The 18,706-nt window shown below is 43.1% G+C and overlaps 1 protein-coding gene across 4 annotated transcripts in view; it reads left to right on the top strand.

The window, feature by feature from the left end:
• The window catches only part of MED27 (mediator complex subunit 27), a 157,762-nt gene that overhangs the window by 123,855 nt on the left and 15,201 nt on the right, over positions 1-18,706 (top strand). The window contains exons 5-7 of one of the 4 annotated variants that reach the window (XR_014507239.1): positions 469-576; positions 9,200-9,240; positions 12,920-12,961. Coding sequence is in view for 2 of the 4 variants with exons in the window: in XM_083423987.1 (XP_083280113.1) it covers positions 469-576; positions 12,920-12,961 (150 nt within the window). In the remaining 2 variants the exon portion in view is untranslated. Of the gene's footprint in view, positions 1-468; positions 3,784-3,935; positions 6,989-9,199; positions 9,241-12,919; positions 12,962-18,706 lie in introns of those variants that run through there. The other 3 variants (XR_014507240.1, XM_083423987.1, XM_083423988.1) reach the window with 3 other exon arrangements.

Raw genomic sequence — 18,706 nt, 5'->3', positions numbered from 1 at the left:
AGTTAAGTCCAGTCGCAAACGACTCTGGGGTTGTGGTGCTCATCTTGCTTTACTGTCCGAGGGAGCTGACATTTGTCCGCAGACAATTTTTCCGGGTCTTGTGGCCAGCATGACTAAGCCACTTCTGGCAAAACCAGAGCAGCACACAGAAACACCATTTACCTTTCCACTGGAGTGGTACCTATTTATCTACTTGCACTTTGACATGCTTTTGAACTGCTAGGTTGGCAGGATCTGGGGATAACCCTAAATATTGGTGGGGTGGAGGGGAGAACTCAACATGGGAAAGCCATTTTGACATGCATAATATATAGTTCAGAACCTAAACACTATCAATAAAGGGTTCTTCCCTGATGCTCATATAGAAAAGCCCCCATTTGCCTTTCAGTCTTTTAAATTATGGAGTATGTGTTTCTTACCATTGTCTTTTTTTTTTTGTCACGTTTACATCCCCTCACCCACTGACAGGTTACATTAGGAAAAGTGTTAAAAGTCATAGTGGTGATGCGGAGCCTCTTCATTGACCGAACAATTGTCAAGGGGTATCATGAAAATGTATACACAGATGATGGCAAGGTAAGTGTCTCTTCCATATTTCCCTTTACTATGGATGATTATATGGAACTTGGTGCTCAGACAATTACAGAAGAGCAAGTCTCTACAATTGATGCATCCCTGGCCCAAGAATGTTATTTATGTAAAGCATCCCACTTTTAATTTTAGATAACTTTTCTCCTGATTTACTATGTCCTCAGCCCTTAGACCAGGTGTGAGGATCCTTGTTCCCCACCCCAATGTTACTGGACAGTAAGTACCACAATACTTGGCCATTACCCATGCTTGCTAAAGCTGATGGGAATTATCATTAAGCAGCTTCTGAATGGCCAAAATTCTCCACACTTGCCTTAGGCCCATGTTGTATCATTATTAGTATCTACTATTGCTGGGGCACATCAGTTGCCCAGGCTTTGGATTTCTCTCCCCACCGCCAAGCCACCAGGAAATTGTACACCAATTTTCCATTTAATAAGAAAAACCTCTTTCTGATGAGAAATCAGGGACTTGTCCCAAGTTGGTTTAATCTGATGGTAACCATAGCATTCTGAATGGCAGCTATTAAGGAAGTGCAACCTGCTTCCATGAGTGATCTTCTTTATGGGAAAAAAAGTCACCTGGTTTGAACCCCTAATTTCTCTTGACTGCAAGCACTCCATATGGCTTTCTGTGGAGCTTTAGAGGATGTTAATGGGACCTGACAGCCTTCAAGTTGGTTTCTTTCTCTCTTCAGAGTGGAATGGGCTCTTGCTGAGATACCCACCTAGGCTCACCTTTTTGCCAGTAACAAGTACTAAGCACTCCTGTCTCTCACATTCTTCCCCCGCCCCTCTGGATCTCTCTCTCTCTCCTTATTACAAAACCCATTAAAAATACAAGGTTCATTATAACCAGACAAGCACTTGGCACCCATAGGCCATGTTATAATGAGGACAGAATTATTTTTCAAAAAAGCGAATCTCTTGTAACATACAACATTGTGTTACGCACTGACCCCTGAGTTCCTTAGCTGCTTGCTCTCCTTAGGATTTAAAAGGCGGTGGTGGGGGTGGATCTGCTCTGCTGGAAAGAACATATAATTCCATTTTTCAGGTAAAAGATTCTCCCACTAGAGAGAAAATAAAAGGTGTCCAAAGATTGCCTTGGCCTGGCTTTAAACTGGGTTGCCTAGTAACACGCACAGGCTGAGGTAGGGACACTGCACATGTGCAGAAGCTTCTGGAATGTCCTGAAAGGAGGGGGAACTTGTGCCACTCTTTTTCTGGAACTGACTGACAGCATCAGTGCATGTTTCTTCTGCAAGCTTTGTCAGGTGGGAACCTTAAGGGATGCATTTCGCTTCCACACAGAAGAACACACAGTTCTGGTTCTCACCCATCTAAAGAAGGTTCTTCACTTCCTTTTCAAGGGAGCATACAAGTGAAGCAGACATTTAAGATACCAGTAAAATAAAATCTAAAAACTGACTGTCCAAAAATCCTCTTTCTCTTTTCAATGTGCAGAAGAGATAATAATCTATCTGGCACCTCAAAGTGGAGTTGGGGTATCTCATAAATTTAATACACTTGGACCCCTTTTTACCAGCAAGTGCTTGAGGTGACTTGCAATCAGTCATATTTTTTTTTAATCTTCACAACATTGTACTTATTGAATTTTTGTGTTTTCAATCTGGAAGCTGCTTTGGGGTGGGGGGGCAGGGTATGCGTGAGCATACATGAAAGGCAAGGTAGAAATGTCCTAAAATAAAATAAAGCTTGTGAAGGAGCTTGTAGCAGAGTATTTGAGTAGTGCCATTATGCTATCATTTTTCCATACTGGGATCTTTGGGAGTAAGGGCAGAATACACATTTAATAACTTAATTAGTAAGATTACAAAAGCCTACCTTTCCAGCTGCCAAAGACACACACATACACCAGTCAGAGAGAGAGCCAGTGTGTTGTAGTGGTTAAGAGCAGTGGACTCGTAATCTGGAGAACCGGGTTCGCTTCCCCCTCCTCCACATGCAGCTGCTGGGTGACCTTGGGCCAGTCACACTTCTCTGAAGTCTCTCAGCCCCACTCACCTCACAGAGTGTTTGTTGTGGGGAAGGAAGGGAAATGAGAGTGTTAGCCGCTTTGAGACTCCCTAGGGTAGTGACAAAGCGGGATATCAAATCCAAACTCTTTTTCAGTCTTCATTCAGATTTGTAAGTGCCTGAGGGAAGAGACCTGTCTTCTTCTTTTACTCCATAAAATGCCAGATACATGGATGAAGCTATAAATATTATTATCATAATATAGCAAAGGGGCACAGAATTCAAAAAAGCCCTAATGGAAATCAAATTCATGTGTGCATAAGTTAGGATTGCAGAGTTATCCTGGGTCAGGCTAGAATAGGGAGTCTCAGATCCTTACAGAGCTGGTGACTCATATTCAGTAAAGCATATGACAAGGGGGAGGAACCTTCTTCAGCCCAAGGGCCACATTCCCTTCTCATCAGCCTTCCAAGGGCCATATGCCAGTGGTGGGCAGAGCTAGAGGGAGAAGTGGGTAGAGCAATGAAAATAAATTCTTACCTTGTGCAGTAGGCTAGATTATATATACACACACATAGTTCTGTATCCTCCAAGCATGCAAGAGTCATTATCCGAGTTCAAGGGCACAGTCCAACAAGGCAAAAACACTCAAGGAGGGTACAAAGCAAGGCTCGGGAGGAGAGTGGCCTGGGTGGATGAGGGTGGCTGAGAAGGGACTGTGGCATGTGGTGAGCGAATTCCAAGAGCCAGGGCCGAAACTAGGCTTTCTGTCACCTGGGGCAAAGACCCAGTTTGTCACACACACACACCCCACGTGTGTTTGCGTACACAGACACACACACATCTCTCAACACATTTGTTCACAAAGGGCATAAAAAGTAGCAAGAAGGAAAAAAAGTAATCTGGAGAAGAGATAGTCTCTCCAAATAGTAAAATTGTCTCTGTGTGTATCTGGCTTTCATTCAACCTTAAGCAGATCTCATCAGAGAGTAATAGATCATTTGACAAATTCTAAGTATTATGACAGATAGATAGATAGATAGATAGATGATAGTTAATGGAAACTGATAATGATCAGGCACATACCCAGAGAGTAAGCCCTATTGAACTCAGTGGGAGTTACTTCTGAATAAAAATGCTTAAGACTGCAGAATCTTTACACAGATTCCTGGGAGCAAGCTCCATTGAATTCAGTGGGACATTCTTCTTAGTAGTAAATGCTTGCAGTTTAAGGCTCTAAAAGCAGGCATGGCCAAATGTGGCCCTCCAGCTGTTTTGGGACTACAATTGCCATCATCCCTGACCACTGGTCCTGTTAACTAGGGATGGTGGGAGTTGTAGTCCCAAAACAGCTGGAGGGCCAAGTTTGTCCATGCTTGCTCTAAAGAATAAAGTAAAAGAAAAAAATACTCCACAAGTTTTCCTTAAAAATTGCTGGCTGCTGAATCATTGCAATTAAAGAATTTAGAGTGGATTGGCTACATTTCCCTTCCAAATTACAGGAAGGAATAAATACAAAGTGCTTCATATGTCAGCATCACATTTGTTTCATTGCAGGTATTTTATTTTCAGTATAAAGACGACTGATTTTTTTGTAGATGATTGTATGCAGCAGTTCCCTCTTTATGTATACACATGGTGTAAACATGTATGTTGTCCTCTAAATCCAACACACTCACACACACTGAGAGACAGAGACAGAGAAATAACACCTAAGTAAGCAATACGCCAAAGTGCTTATCTTGTGAACTTGACATGTAAATTGTTTAAGCATGACAAAAGCATCTGTCCCCAAAAAGGACAGGAGGTGGTGTCCTGATCTCTTTAACTAACCTCTGAGACATTGAGGGAAGCAAAAGAAGAAAGCAATGAAACTTCCCCTTTTCAACTTTGCTTGGCGAGCAACCTTCTCAAGGATTTCTCTTTCACACACAGTTCCAAAAACAGACAGGGGGAAAGAGGAAGGAGGATCATTTTCCAGGATTTCCTGCTTCCCCTTGCATATCAGCATCCCTCTGGTGCTCAGCAGCTTGAGGTCCACAGAAGGATGCTGAAGGACACTTGGCACTTTTAGACTCCGGAGCTGCAAGGAGGGGGAAGCCCTCCCCCATAAGCTGGGAGTCTCAATGGAGCCCCTCTAGAGTTTTCACCCAGGGCTGAGACCCCAGCTAGGCCCACCCCCCACCCCCATTACCTGCAAAAGCCAGATATAAGAGCCAGATATTTTGGCCCCTGGGCCTTGATTTTATGGCTTTGTTTCAGGGCTTTTGGTAGCACTGAGTTGGACTTTTGCTGAAGATCCACACATCATTTTTCAGCTGCAGTGACAGTGAGGAGAGGTTTGTTTGAACTAGTGCAGTATTGCTTTCTTAACTGCACCTTTTTGGGACTGAGTGATTGCCATCATAGCTGGATTTTCTTCTTGAAGAGCTGTTTTGGGGAAACCGCTTAAGTGATGTTGAACAAGCTTGTTCTAGTTTATCCACTCTCGCTGCCAGTGGTTGAGAGAGATGTCCTAAGAGAAAAGAAAAGTAGATTATAAAAATCAAAACTCTTGTCTTAACCGTGAAAGGGGCCTGTTGTTCTTCCTATTCAAAATGCAAATAGCAATGAAGAAAAGATGGACAGGAAATTTTCATGCCAAAGTAGAAAGAGAAAATGCTTAACCTTCTCCTTTGTTACTCCCCTCCCCCCACATAATACCATCACTCAACATAGTGCTCCATAAAGGAAAGAATAATATCTGTCCCTGCCCTGAAATCTTAATTTCTAAACCAAAAATCTAAATTTCAGCAGCGAGAAGGAGAGGGGTTGTTTTTTAGTAAACACGGATGTTTTCCTCTAGTCAAGTAGTGTATAAATTTTGTTAAACAAATAAAATAAAAAAATAAGAGAGGCAAAAAAAATCCCATGCAAACAAATGCTGTTGCATGTAGGATGAAGGGGTTAAGCCAAAGGCTTCATTAAAAGGGGTATGGGTGGGAAAGTTGGCAACACAGATGCATCCCAAGAAAGTGTTTCCAGGCTTAAGGAGGTGAAGCAAAGCAAGGAGTAAGAGTTTCCTAACAAAGTGAAAACAGGCATACCAGCTGCTCATATTCTAGGCTCTTGGAATAAATAGATTTGCCGTTTGAATTCTAAGTATTTGACTGACGATTTACTTTCAGTTCTTTCAGGCATTTTACTTAGAAGTCCCACTAAAATCAATTGCACCGATACTTCTTGGTTGGCTTGGAAGTAAGTCACTAGGACCACAGTCCTAGAGACAGTTTGCTCAGGCCAGCTGAAATCTACTGATGCCTTAAGCATGTTTTTATTGGATGGCATCCTGTGGGTATTCCCCCCTCCCTTCCCCAACATGGTGAAAAGGTGGACCATTTATAATGCAGAGTGGAAGATATGAGATGAGAACTATTAACGCTTTGCTTTGTATTGTGCATTAGGAATTTAACATCCTGTGGTCTAAATTGCTTCTTGCCTTTTGCACTAGGTGGATGCTTCATCGCAGTCTCACTTGAATTACCCTGTTAAGCAACCTGTGTTGTGGCAGTTACTCTGTGCTGCTGCTGCTGCTCCCCCCCCCCCCTTTTTGGATGCAAACTGGGACCTGTCAGTCTTCACTTTACAACCAGTTCTGGCTCTGATTCTCCTGCAGTTTCTCCTGGTCCATCGCTCCACCACAGACTGATGCATTTTAATTGGCCACATAGCAGCACGAGTGGCTTCATGCCACCCATATTTTCAGGCATACTCTCCCCACTTCTGTCAGTGGCACAGTCCACGCATGACAGGCAATTAGCTGGTACCTTTCAGATACTTGACTAACGGACTTCTTGCAGCTCATCCTTTTGGGACAGACTTTGACCCGAGCCATTAATTTGCTCACCCAGCTCTGCTAATCAAAACAAAAACTGCATTAGTATTTCTTTGGCAGTCGTGACTTGCTGCATTTGTACAAGCGCTGGAAGTGGGGAAAGAGCCATGACTTGACAAGTTTGGAATGGGCAGTGCTACCTGGCCAAATAGGTTTTTGCACTAGGTAAGGCTAAAGGAATGTGAGGAGGGGGTGTCTCTGTTGAATTGCCCTGTTAAGCCACCTGGGTTATGGTAATGTTCTGACTTCGTTAATTACCCCATATCAATAAGAAAAGGCAGCTTTTTGCCTCCCAGCATAAGTGAGGAGAAGAAATAGTGGTATCAAAGGAAAGCTTCAAAGACAGCCAGAACCGTCTCTCGAGTAATTTCTGATCCCGGCATTCTTTCCACTTCAAAGCAGGATGTGTGTGTGTTTGGGTAAAGGGGAGGGGGGTTGAATCCGATTTCTCTAATAAGAGTTGGCATCAGCCCTGTTTGATATTAGATGCAGGGAACATTTTGATTTGTTATCGCCTTTGAAATCGTTCAGACGACCTTCAGAAAATGGCCTCTTGTTACTTGTGCTGGGGGTGGGTGGGGAGAGTAGGGCACTGGGAGAAAGAGAGAGTGAATTGAGGCCCAATTTAATTCACATGCAGAGGATGCCTTGAAATTGTGCTCTCAGCAGCTTTTTAGTTACAAATGTGTGTCTTGATTGAAAGTGAAAAGTTGAAGAATAATAGACCTGCAACAATGCATTGTTTAGCACACCCGCCTCATTCGTCTGGTTTCATGGTGGTGGGTTTACAGGCCTTGCATATGGCTCCATTTTATTTTTAAAACCTTGGTGAGCATTAAAAAGAATGCAAGAATTGAATTATGTACATTAGGGCTCTTCAGCTCCTGTGCTAAGGAATTACCGTTCAGAACTGATTTCAGTTGTTGTGACTGGCATTGTGCTTTTTCTGTGTGGTTCATCTTTTCTTTGTTTTGTTTTTAACAAAAGAATGAAAATAAATACTGAGAGACTTGATCCTTTATGAAGCCATGGTGCTCCATGTTGGCAAGTGCCACCATGACATGAAAGGAAAGGAAAGGGTGTTGGTTTTGAAACAGCCAGTCTTGCTCATTGGATCAGATAACTTTGATCCAGCTGCATGGTTTGATTTTCACTGGCTCTGCAGTTGCTTCTGCACTGATCCAGGTAATGTTGTTAGGTTTTTTCCCACCTATGTGAGGATCATAGGCTGACAATGCTAGCCCCATGACTACCTGTCTGTTTCTGGACATAATTCAAAGTGCTGGTTAGGACTTTAAAGGCCCTATACAACTTAGGCCTAAGTTATCTGCTGGACCATATTCTCCTGAATCTGCCTGCACTCTGAAATCTTTGGGAAAGGCTCGGTCCTTTCAGATATGTTTGGTGGGGGCCCTCTCACCTTGGTGGCTGCTCCCAGAATTTGGAACTCCCTCCTTAGAGAAGCTAGACTGGCTCCATCCTTTTGTCAGCAAGTAAAGACCATTTTATTCTAACAGGCTTTTGGGGGTGTGACTTTTTTTGTTTTGTTTTTTAAGAAAAGGGCTTTTAAATAGTGTTGTGAGGGCTTTCTAATAGCGTTGTGATATTTTTACTGTTCATATTTTAATAAATTTGTTTTAACTATTGTAGTTTAATTACCGTATTTTTCGCTCTATAAGACGCACCAGACCATGACGCACCTAGTTTTTGGAGGAAGAAAACAAGAATAAAATATTCTGAATCTCAGAAGCCAGAACAAGAAGAGGAATCGCTGCGCAGCGAAAGCAGCGATCTCTCTTGCTGTTTTGGCTTCTGGGATAGTTGCACGGCCTGCATTCACTCCATAAGACCCACACACATTTCCCCTTACTTTTTAGGAGGGGAAAAAGTGACTCTTATACTAGTCTGGAGAAAAGAAAGATAAATAAACATCGTCATCATCACATATGTGGAAGGTACAGCTGCTACTCAGAGCATAGCGTAAAAGCAACCCCATCATTCCAGGTAACATGGAGCCAGAGTGAGCCTTGAAACTAGAGGTTGCCAACCTATTTAGGCCCATGGTCACATTTCTCTTCTCTCTCCCCATTGAATAGCCGCTCCTAAAGAAAGTGAATGTCCACTTTTGCAAGGGATCTGGGTAAAAGTTGGATCAAGTAGAATTAATCTGAGCCTTGAAAAACTCACAGAGCTGAAAGTGGAACTGAGAAAGAGCATGAATCCTTCTTTGGCAGAACCCTCTAGTTCCCATGGTTCAACAATGGCTTGATCTTAAATACCAGTTCTTCCATGTTTACCTCTCCCTCCACTTCCCTACCTTCTGTTGTCTCTCCTGTGCCAGATTTATGGATTTCAAGCTCCTCTGGGCAAGGGCTTGCCCTCCTGTACTCTCTAAAGCACCTGCATATTGATGGTGTCATATGAATAAATAATAATGATATTTACAAGAATGTTAAATGAGGTGGGGTGTGTTCCAGATAGGAGAGGAAAAACAGAGCTAGTGCAAGATATTTGGAATTGAAAAGGAGTGAGCCATAAATTTGTGATTGTTGGGGTGGGCTGCTAGAATACTGCAAGGAGTTTGTCTTGATCTACCCCCAGCTTTACCAAAAGCATAGCAACCATCTACATAAAATTGAACTCAGTTACTTAGTGGCACATTTCACTAATCCATGCTCTCCACAATCCTTTAAACCCCAAAATCCAGTTGCAAGACTTTACTGTGTTTTAATATTGAAATGTATTGCTTTTTCAGCCCGCTGCTCTTGAAAAATGTAAAAGGCATCTGAATCTCAGGTGTGTGCATAACATTACCCTGTGACCTTAACTTCTGCTTAACAAAGGTCTCTCCTTCCCAGGAATCTAAATACAATATTCAAGGGGGGGCATTTTATTTGGTCCCTGTAGGCCAGTTTTCTGGCTTAATTCAGCTAAATGTTTTCTGTGTCACTTGTCACTGAATTGCTTATGTTGTGGACACAAGACTGCATCAAGGCTTTATGAGAGATGCCCTTGTTACAGACACAGTTCTGACACTGTTAAATATTCACATGGATCAGCACAACCTGTTCCAAATGAATTGAAGCGATTGTGCTGTCTAGGTGGAGGGTGAAGTAGCCCAGGAGGACTTGTTTGTATGAGTTTATATTGTGGCAGTACAGCAATAGGTAATTGCATGAAAACTTCTATAGATGCTCATGCAAAAGTTCATTCCTAAGTAGGTCTACTCAGAATAAGTCCTGATGAATTCAATAGAGCTTACTCCTAATTATGTGAGGTTAGGATAGCAGCCTAAATTATTACAGAAGAAACAGCAGAAGATAAACAAGGCTTTTGGTTTGTCTTTATAAGTGCGACCATTTGGGCAAGATTGGCACTCAATCAGGTAGGTGAGGACAGCATTGCATTTAAGCTCTAGCCTAGTTGCAAACGGGAAAGTCACCCAGGGATGTGAATTGAAACATCAGCAATATACAGATGGCACTGCTGTATCTCCTTTTTCCACCTCTTCATCCCAGGGAGGCTGTTGAACTCCTGAACTGGTGCCTGGAAGCTGTTTGGGCTGAATGAGGGAGAACAAGCAGAGACTTTAGTCCAGACAAAATAGAGGCATTATAAGTAGGGAAACATACTACTCTGGATAGAGGTTTTTGACTGGTCTTAGATTGAGGTTGCACTCTCCCCTGAAGGACCAACCAAGTTTGCCCAGATGATGGCAGCCAATAATCCTTTATAGGAGCTAGGGAAGGCATGCCAGTTGACTGTTATCCATGCACTAGTGGGATCATGACTATTGTAATGAACTGAGGCTGCCCAGACAACATGAGGTTGACTTTGAAGACGGTTTGGAAATTTCAGCTGGTGCAAAATTGTGGCCACCTAGGTACTGTATTGTGGCCACCTAGGTATTTCCAGTCCCCATTTTAAAGTGCTGGCACTCAGAGTTACAGCTCACAGGGCAGCTGATATATGTTCAGGAGGTTGTTCCACAATAGGCATATCTCTAGCATGCAGGCAGCATTTGTGAGGGAATGGTTTGGGTGTCTATGCAGGCTTGACATGCACAGACCCACTCTCCCACTCAGGGCTGGCCCAAGACCTTTTAGCACCTGAGGCAAGCCATAAAATGGTGTCCCCCAGACCAGGGAAGAAGGGAGGAGTGAAGATATACATCAGGAACAATGGTGAGGGTCAAAGCAACCTTACCTGATGGTAGAACTGGTAATCAAAGGCAGGTGCAGAGTCCAGGAGACCCCAGAGCGCAGCTTCTGTGATTTCCTCCATAGGAGGAAGACCAGCAGTCCTTCCTATTTGCCAAGAGGCCATTGTGGAGGCAGCAGATTGGGCCTCCAAGGAACCCTGGCACTGCAGCAGCAACAGAGGGCAATGCATTCCTCAGAGGTTGGATTTGCCGCTTCTGTGGATTTTGCTGATAGAGGCAGTTGCCTCACCTTGCTTTGTGAGTGGGCCAGCCCTGCTTCTACCTTCTGTGAGGCTGGATGCCTGAATAGGCATAGAATCATAGAATCATAGAATCATAGAATCATAGAGTTGGAAGAGACCACAAGGGTCATCGAGTCCAACCCCCTGCCAAGCAGGAAACACCATCAGAGCACTCCTGACATATTTCATGTGCACTGGACCCCTTATCTAGTGGAAAGGTTTAGGATTCCAGTTTAAATTTGCTTGTCAGGAATAATTCCAATAGGAATCAGTCTAATAAAAAAGGTGGAATGAATATGTGTTTCTTAATATTTCATGTATGTTAATCTTGCTTGCATCCGCCAGGACCTTGACTCTGCTGTTATAGCAGATGAATTTCAAGAGATGTCCAGAATACTGTTATGTTGGAAGTGTTTCAGTTAGAAAGTCTCAAGGATGCAAACAAGGTGCTTGGATTGGTCAGGATGACAGTTTGTGTTCTGGACCCATGGCCCTCTTGGCTGAGAAAAACTAACAGGGAAGGGACAGCTGGCTGGATGAGGGAAGTATTAATGCTTCCTTGCTTGATGAAGGCAGTAGCAACACCACTCATTAAGAAACTCTCCCTGGATTCAGAAAATCTAAGTAATTACCAACCAGTTGCCAATTTCCCCTTCTTGAGCGAGTGGTCATGGGTCAGATCCAGGCGCTATTAGAGGAAATTGTTTTTCTAGATCCTTATCAGTCAGGATTTGCACAGAAACCACTTTGGTCACTCTGCATGATGATCTCTGTCAAGAGGCATGCAAGGGAAATGTGTCCCTGTTAATTTTCCCCAACCTCTCAGTGTATTTTGATACCATCAACCATGGTATCCTTCTGAAGCGACTGTCCACGTTGGGGATGGGTGGCACCACCTTGTGATGGTTTCAGTCCTACTTGGATGGTCCAGAGGGTGATTCTTGGTGAGTGCTCTTCGTTTCCATTTGGTGTTCCTCAGGGTTTGATTTTATCCCCTGTGTTGTTGAACATGTATCTACATGAAGCCTCTGAGTGAGGTCAACTGGAGTTTTGGAGTATGTTGTCAGCATTATGCTGATGACACACAGCTCTATTCCTCCTTTGCATCTGCAGGTGTGGCAGTGGCTGTGTAATGTACTGGACAAGAGCCAGTAAAGTGAAGCTTAATCCGGATAAGGCTCAGGCACTGTTAGTGGATGGTTCTCTGGACTGGATAGATTGAAGGTTGCCCATTCTTGATGGGTTTGCACTCCCTCTGAAGGAATAGGTACACAGTTTGGGAGTACTCCTGGATCCATTGCTGTCACTTGAGGCTCAGGTGGCCTTGGTGGGGCAGAGTGCCTTCCATCAGCTTTGGCTGATGGCCCAGCTGTACCCCTGTCAGGACAGGGCTAACCTAATTTCTGTCATGTGATTTGGCAACATCTAGGTTAGATTTCTGCAATGTGTTATACATTGGACTGCCTCTGAAGAAGGCTGCTGCAAAATTTAGTGGTTAGGTTGCTCACCAGAGCAGTACAGTTTGAGCATATGATACCAATCCTAGCCCAACAGCACTGCATGCAAGTTAGTTTCTGGGCCCAATTCAGAGTACTGGTTTTGACCTATAAAGCCTTAACCGGCTCAGGATTGCAATATCTCAAGGACCACCTCTCCCTATATGCACCGTCCCAGACCCTGCGTTCATCATCTGACGCTCTTGCTTGTCTGCCTCCACAATGAGAGGTCTGGAGGGCATCAAAACGAGAATGGGCCTTTTCTGTGGTGGCTTCCCACTCGTGGAAGGTTCTCACCAGAGAGGCTTGCCTGACGCTGTCATTGCATATCTTTAGGCACCAGACAAAAACATTCCTCTTCTTCCAGGCCTAATTAAACAGCCTATGGCCTTTTAAACTGGGGGGGGGGTATTGTTTTTGTATGTTACTGTGCTACATATTTTTGTGTTTTTATATTGTAAACTTCCCTGTAATCCTCAGATGAAGATACACATTTAATGATGATGATGATATAGGACTTTTTTCTTTTTCTGCAGCTTGACATATGGTCCAAGTCCAACTATCAAGTGTTTCAAAAGGCAAGTTTCTTTGTTTCTAAATGGTGTCTGCCTTATGTTATGTTATTTTATTTCATATTTGAATATGACCTTATATATACACCGTTTTCAAAATGTGCACATACTGTCTCTTAGGTTGCATATGCCTGCTGAAGTAAGTGAATGCTTGTTTAGTTAAATGTTCTGGCAACTGTTCTGGATTCCACCTTCCTCAACACACTTGGAGCTTCCCAGATGTGCTAGAATGCAAGGTGATCATTTTAAGAACAGGTTGAAGTAATTCTCTGCGCATGCAGAGAGCTCACAATTTGGTTTAAAAGAAAACACTCAATTTCATTCTGTCTTCTATAGTACGTCTGTGAAGTATTAGGATGTTAAAGTCTATAGATCCAGAATATGCAGGAAAATAGGGATTGTCAAAAGCACCATTTATTAAGGAAGGGTATGATAAAATATAGGAACTTGTCTCAATGGACAATTAACACATTTAAAGTAGATTTTTAAAAATGGATTTACAGTATTTTTAAATATTACATTTATGTCAAGATTAATTTTGGTTAATCTCCTAGCAGGTAGCCTTTTGGAATGTAGTCTCAGTTGTTGGCTGTATTATCATTTTTGCCTTGAACTTCATTTGTAAACATAGACACATAGAATTGTAGAGTTGGAAGGCATCCCAAGGGTCATGCAGGAATGTACTATGTAACAACCAGGATTGGTTGGATGGTTCAGTTTTCATGTGAATTTTCATTTTAAGCTTCTGTAAATTTGGGGCATGAATTCTTGTTGCTGTTCTTATACTTCATATGTAAGTTGAGCTATTGATACACACTCTCCAACACACACACACACACACACACACACACACACACAAATTACAAGACATTTGGTCCATTATAAGAGCTATTGAAACTGTAGTAATTGTATTGTAAATAGCCACTTGCTTGGCAGGGTCACAGTTGGTGACTAAAGATTGCCATGTGTGTACAACATGTTAGGCCTTAGCAGGTGTTGCCAAGAAACAGGTTGTCAGCCCAAGGCAGGGCAGAGATCTCATCAGCACTGGGACAACAGTAAAGAAGACAAAGCTTAGGGCAAAGCAAAATACCTGGACTCCTGACAAGTTGCTTAGGCCTAGAAGCTGGTTTTGAGCCTGGGGCTTTATAGGTCCTTTTTGATCCTGTTTGACCTGTGCAGCTAATAATTTTCACTCTGTCTGGTTCTACATTCCATTGAGCTTTGTTTGACAGGCTTCCCTGGCAAGTCAGAGTGCTGGTGACAAAGGTCCTGGTTTCAGGTGTGGGCAGGCACACACATGCATCAACATGTATATGTTTAAACTTACTATTTTTCTTTGAAAATAAGAAAGATTATTATTTTAAGTGTCTGTCTTAAATGTGATTTGACACATCAGGAAGAGAAATGCTTAAATCATTCTCCTATAAACCTAAAAAATGTTGGTTTCTATGCCTATTTCAAGTTCTAAGGGTTGATGAATGACCTAAGAATTACAAGACTTTTGGTGCATTAAAACAGCTATCGATGATGTGGTGTAAGTGACCACTTGCCTAATGGTGTCTGTGGTGTTGACTAAAAATCACCTCCAAAAGGAGACCAGGTCAAAGATGGCAGACACTAGCAGATTTTCCTCAACTGTTTTAATCCCCATCCCAAGGGGATGACTTGATATTCCAAGATTAAGCTAAACCTGTTCTCATTTTATGGGATCCAAGCCTTAAGTTGAAGGAACTTAAAAAGTCCAATGTACTTTGCTTAGTTTCCTATCATATTCCCCCCCCCCCCCCCGTACAGTGGCTTACAAACTGTTCTGAGGAACCTTGTGATATGTCAGAGAGTATTGATGGTTTCTCGGTAGGAAGATCAAGAAAATTACTGATCTCTCCCTGCAATATATGCCTGACAGTGTTATACACAGGCTAAGGAACCTAGTTTACATGGAATGACACTAATAGGACTTGTCTAGCATCCTGTGCGACATCCTAGAATGCCACATATGGAGAAGTTCTTCAACAGATGTGGAAAATAGTTTCCTAAAAATTGAAAGTTTTGAAAAGCCATTGCTCAAGTTTGTCAAACAAATAACAGCAAGAGACTCTTGAGCTTGGCCTGGCCTGGAGGCATGCCACTATAATTCCTGTATAGATATTTCTTGAAACTTTTGGTGCCAGGATTCTGTGTTCACCCAGAAGTAAATAATTTTGACCTGTGATGCCAGCTTCCTCCAGATCAAAGAATAGCTTCAGGGAGGTAGGTAGCCCATTCCCAGACTAGCATTAAGAGGCAGAATAACACAGTAGTTAGTCTGTTACCCGAGAGACAAGTGAGAATTAACGGATTAAGCAAACCTTTCTCTCCCTTCTGAAAAATATATTCCTTGTGTCAGGTAGAGAGGAGTATAATGCAGAGCAACTTAGGACAAAATCATCCATGATAATCCTTCATCAATAATGCTTTAAACTAATTATAGCCCATGGAGTAGCTTTCATTCTTGCCATTAAATGGGTTTTTATGTTATAAATGGGTCCAGGCTGTAGGCTTGGCTCTCTTAATGCTTTAGGATTCCAACATTAGATACTGTGTGTGTGTGTGTGTGTGTGTGTGTGTGTTCACGCACACACACACATACTTGCGTGCGCGTGCACACACACACACATTTATGAATGCTTTCTTTTTCAAATGCTTGATACAGAGGAATGAAAAAGCCAGTAGTAAGATGTAACTTGCCTCAGGTTCATTGTACACAGCCCCATTCACAGACCACATAAACCAATGTGCTTAAGCTGAAGTCCTTCTAATCCCACAGTGGTCAATGGCATTGATGCATTGTAAAGATCTGGCTGTATTCAGCATTCTCATTCCGCTACTGCAAGAGCCCTTGCGCTAGCAGACGGCAGTTCAAAGGTTGCACAACAATGGAATCCAATGCAACAGTTGTGCTAATGGAACCTGGTTGCACAACAGCTGGTTCTTGTTATGCTCTCCGTTGCACATCAATATTTGGTAATTTACTGTTTTCCCCCTTGTGCAACAACATTCCATAAGTGCAGCAATGCCCCAAAGTCACTTTACACCCAACTTTTTGTCTTTCTGGCTCTGTTTTTTATTCTGTAGCCTAGTGCCAGAATTAGGGGGCCCACCTCCTGTCACTGCCATTATATTACTGCAAAAGCCTACTTAAACCTGTGGCCCTCCATGTTGTTGGACTACAGCTCCCATCAACACTGACCATTGGCCATGTTGGCTGGGCTTGATGGGAGTTGGGAGTCTGCAGGTGGGTTCCAAGCCTGTAGAATCCAAGGAGGCTATGGTCTCACAGTATTGCCAAACAATGTTAGGATAAGTCAAGCATGCAAAGTCAAAGACCAGTCAGGATCAGGCATGAATCATTCTGAGTCCAAAATGTGGTCTAGAGGCAACATTAGAAAGTCCTGAGGTCAACAACAGAGAAGATCCAGTCTAGCAGTGTGAGTCAAGAATTCTACTTTTTAGGGTCAGGAAGCTAAGGAGCTGTGATGTTCCAGCAGCTGAAAAGCTCAACATGAAGACAAGGCCATTCCTAATTCCAGCTGAGAATGCTTTCCCATAAGGGGTTTTTTATTCCTGTCACATGCAAGTTTAGTCTTTCAGGTACACACTTTCATGTGGGCCTGAACATCTTTACTCTCAGATGTTGGCTGAACATCTCTCATCTCTCAAACTCTACTGGGAGCTCATCAGCCCACATTCACCCCGAAGTCTCTCGAGGGTCCACCGGACGCAGCTTTTGAGGGGTTCCTCCCCAGACTCAGCATCTCCAGGGCTGGTGATGGAAGACCAGGAGTGCCAACTTGAATAAAATATTGGGGGGGGGGGAGGCAGGTAAGCCCCGCCCCACATAATCAATTGCATGATGTGGCACGCACACACCATATGAATGGCAATGCCCATCAACTTAGGGGGCGGTCCCCTCAAATATTAAAAGCCCCTTGGCCCCTAGGAGTTGGCTCCTATGTGGAGGACCCTGCTCCCCCAAGTGTATGGTCAGCCAGAGGTCTGGTTCATCCTTTGAGGAGTTGGTGTCCAGATTGGACTGGGCAGGGAAGCCACATAAATATTTCCTTGACTGCAGGTGTGTGCGTGTGGTTTCTACCCATCTGTGTGCTATCCTTCTTAAGCTTTCCCACTCCCAATAGCAATGCCATGTTTCCAGTGACTCCTTTATGTGGTAGCCCCTTGGAATATCACAACATTGATTTCCTTTGAATGGCAGGTTTTTCGAAGCCAGACTGTTTTTTACTCTCTCTTCAGTGGCAATAAAGCAGCATCTGGAGCTTGCAGAGCTACCTGCTCAATGTAGCTGCCAACATGTTAATTTCTTAGACAGCCACAGCACGGCCCTTTTGGGTTAAAGAGCAAAGGCCTCCGTCCTTCCCAATCCAGCCCTGTCATGTGGAGCTTAATTCGTCTTGACTTCTTTGTTTGCAAACTCTGCCTGTGTCAGCAAGACTTGTGCCTTCCCCTGATTAGTAGGATCCCCGAGTGTGTTTAATTTGATAGGAGAAGAGTGTTCCCAGAGGGCCCATTACAACTAAAATGTACAGGTATTTACAGAGGTTCCCCTGGAGATTTTCTTGAACTCCCTTTCTGGGGTGAATGAGCTTTTATGACCATCCAGCGAACCAGCAGGGTGAGTCTCAGAGAATAGAGCTTAAAAATACAGGGAGGAATCTCTGAAAGGGCAGAAACACAAAGAGACGAGGAAAGGTTGGCACATCTCCACATTTTTCTGACATTTTAAACTCTGCAGGTGCAGAGACAGCGCCGATCTTTAACCTTTTTATTAGCTCCTCGCACATCTCCAGCTAGTAAGGAAAAGTAAGAGCTTTTTTATTTTCTTTTTATCATCATCATTGAGGGTCTTTGTTCCCACCCTTTTTTCAAAGGCAGATTGTGAATTTTGCGGTATAAAAGCAAAACCCTAGAAGAACATCACATTCTCATTGTTATATCTATTTTGTTAAAATAAATTTTAAAATAGGTATATATTTTTATAAATGTGTTTCTGCCTACCCACCCCCATTTCTCTAGCTGCCAGCATTTTGGTGTCTGGCCATGGTTTGGAGGTTGCCTGAAGGAATGCTTCTCCCCATAGGAGCCTACCAGTTGCTTCAGTTTGAGAGGGGAGGGTCATGCTTAGAGTCTATCCATCAATAAAAGCTTAATCTAATACAGTCATACCTCGGCTTGAAGTAGCTTCGGAATAAGTATTTTCGGGTTGTTCGCTGCGGCAACCTGGAAGTAACGGAGCACATTACTTCCGGGTTTTGCTGCTCGCACATGCACAGACGGTCATAATGACGTCACATGCATGCACAGAAGCGGCAAATCGCGACCCGCGGATGCGGGTTGCATTCACTTCTGGATGCAAACAGGGCTCCGGAACAGATCCCGTTTGCATCCAGAGGTACCACTGTAGGACCAGAACAATTTGTAGAAGACCCTCCTCAGTGATGGCCACAGAGTACCCTGTTCTGGTGAAAATCAGGAGGAAAGTATAAGCTTCCTGTTTCATGGAATATTTTCATCAGTAAATTATATCTTTATTCTGTTTTCTGTTTTTATTCACCGCTTTTGAATTACAGAAGAAAAATAGTATATGAACACGAGAGTAATGATTGAGAATAAATTGGTCAGGCCATAAGACTGAGAGAGGGTGAGAGCTTATCAGATAAGATGGGATCTCTGGAGTGGAAGGAAGTAAATGGT

Source organism: Podarcis tiliguerta (assembly GCF_965153285.1).
Source record: "Podarcis tiliguerta genome assembly, chromosome: Z".
Taxonomy (NCBI): Eukaryota; Metazoa; Chordata; class Lepidosauria; order Squamata; family Lacertidae; genus Podarcis; species Podarcis tiliguerta.
The sequence above is the reverse complement of the archived record's forward strand: the minus strand, read 5'-3'. Positions and strand labels throughout refer to the sequence as shown.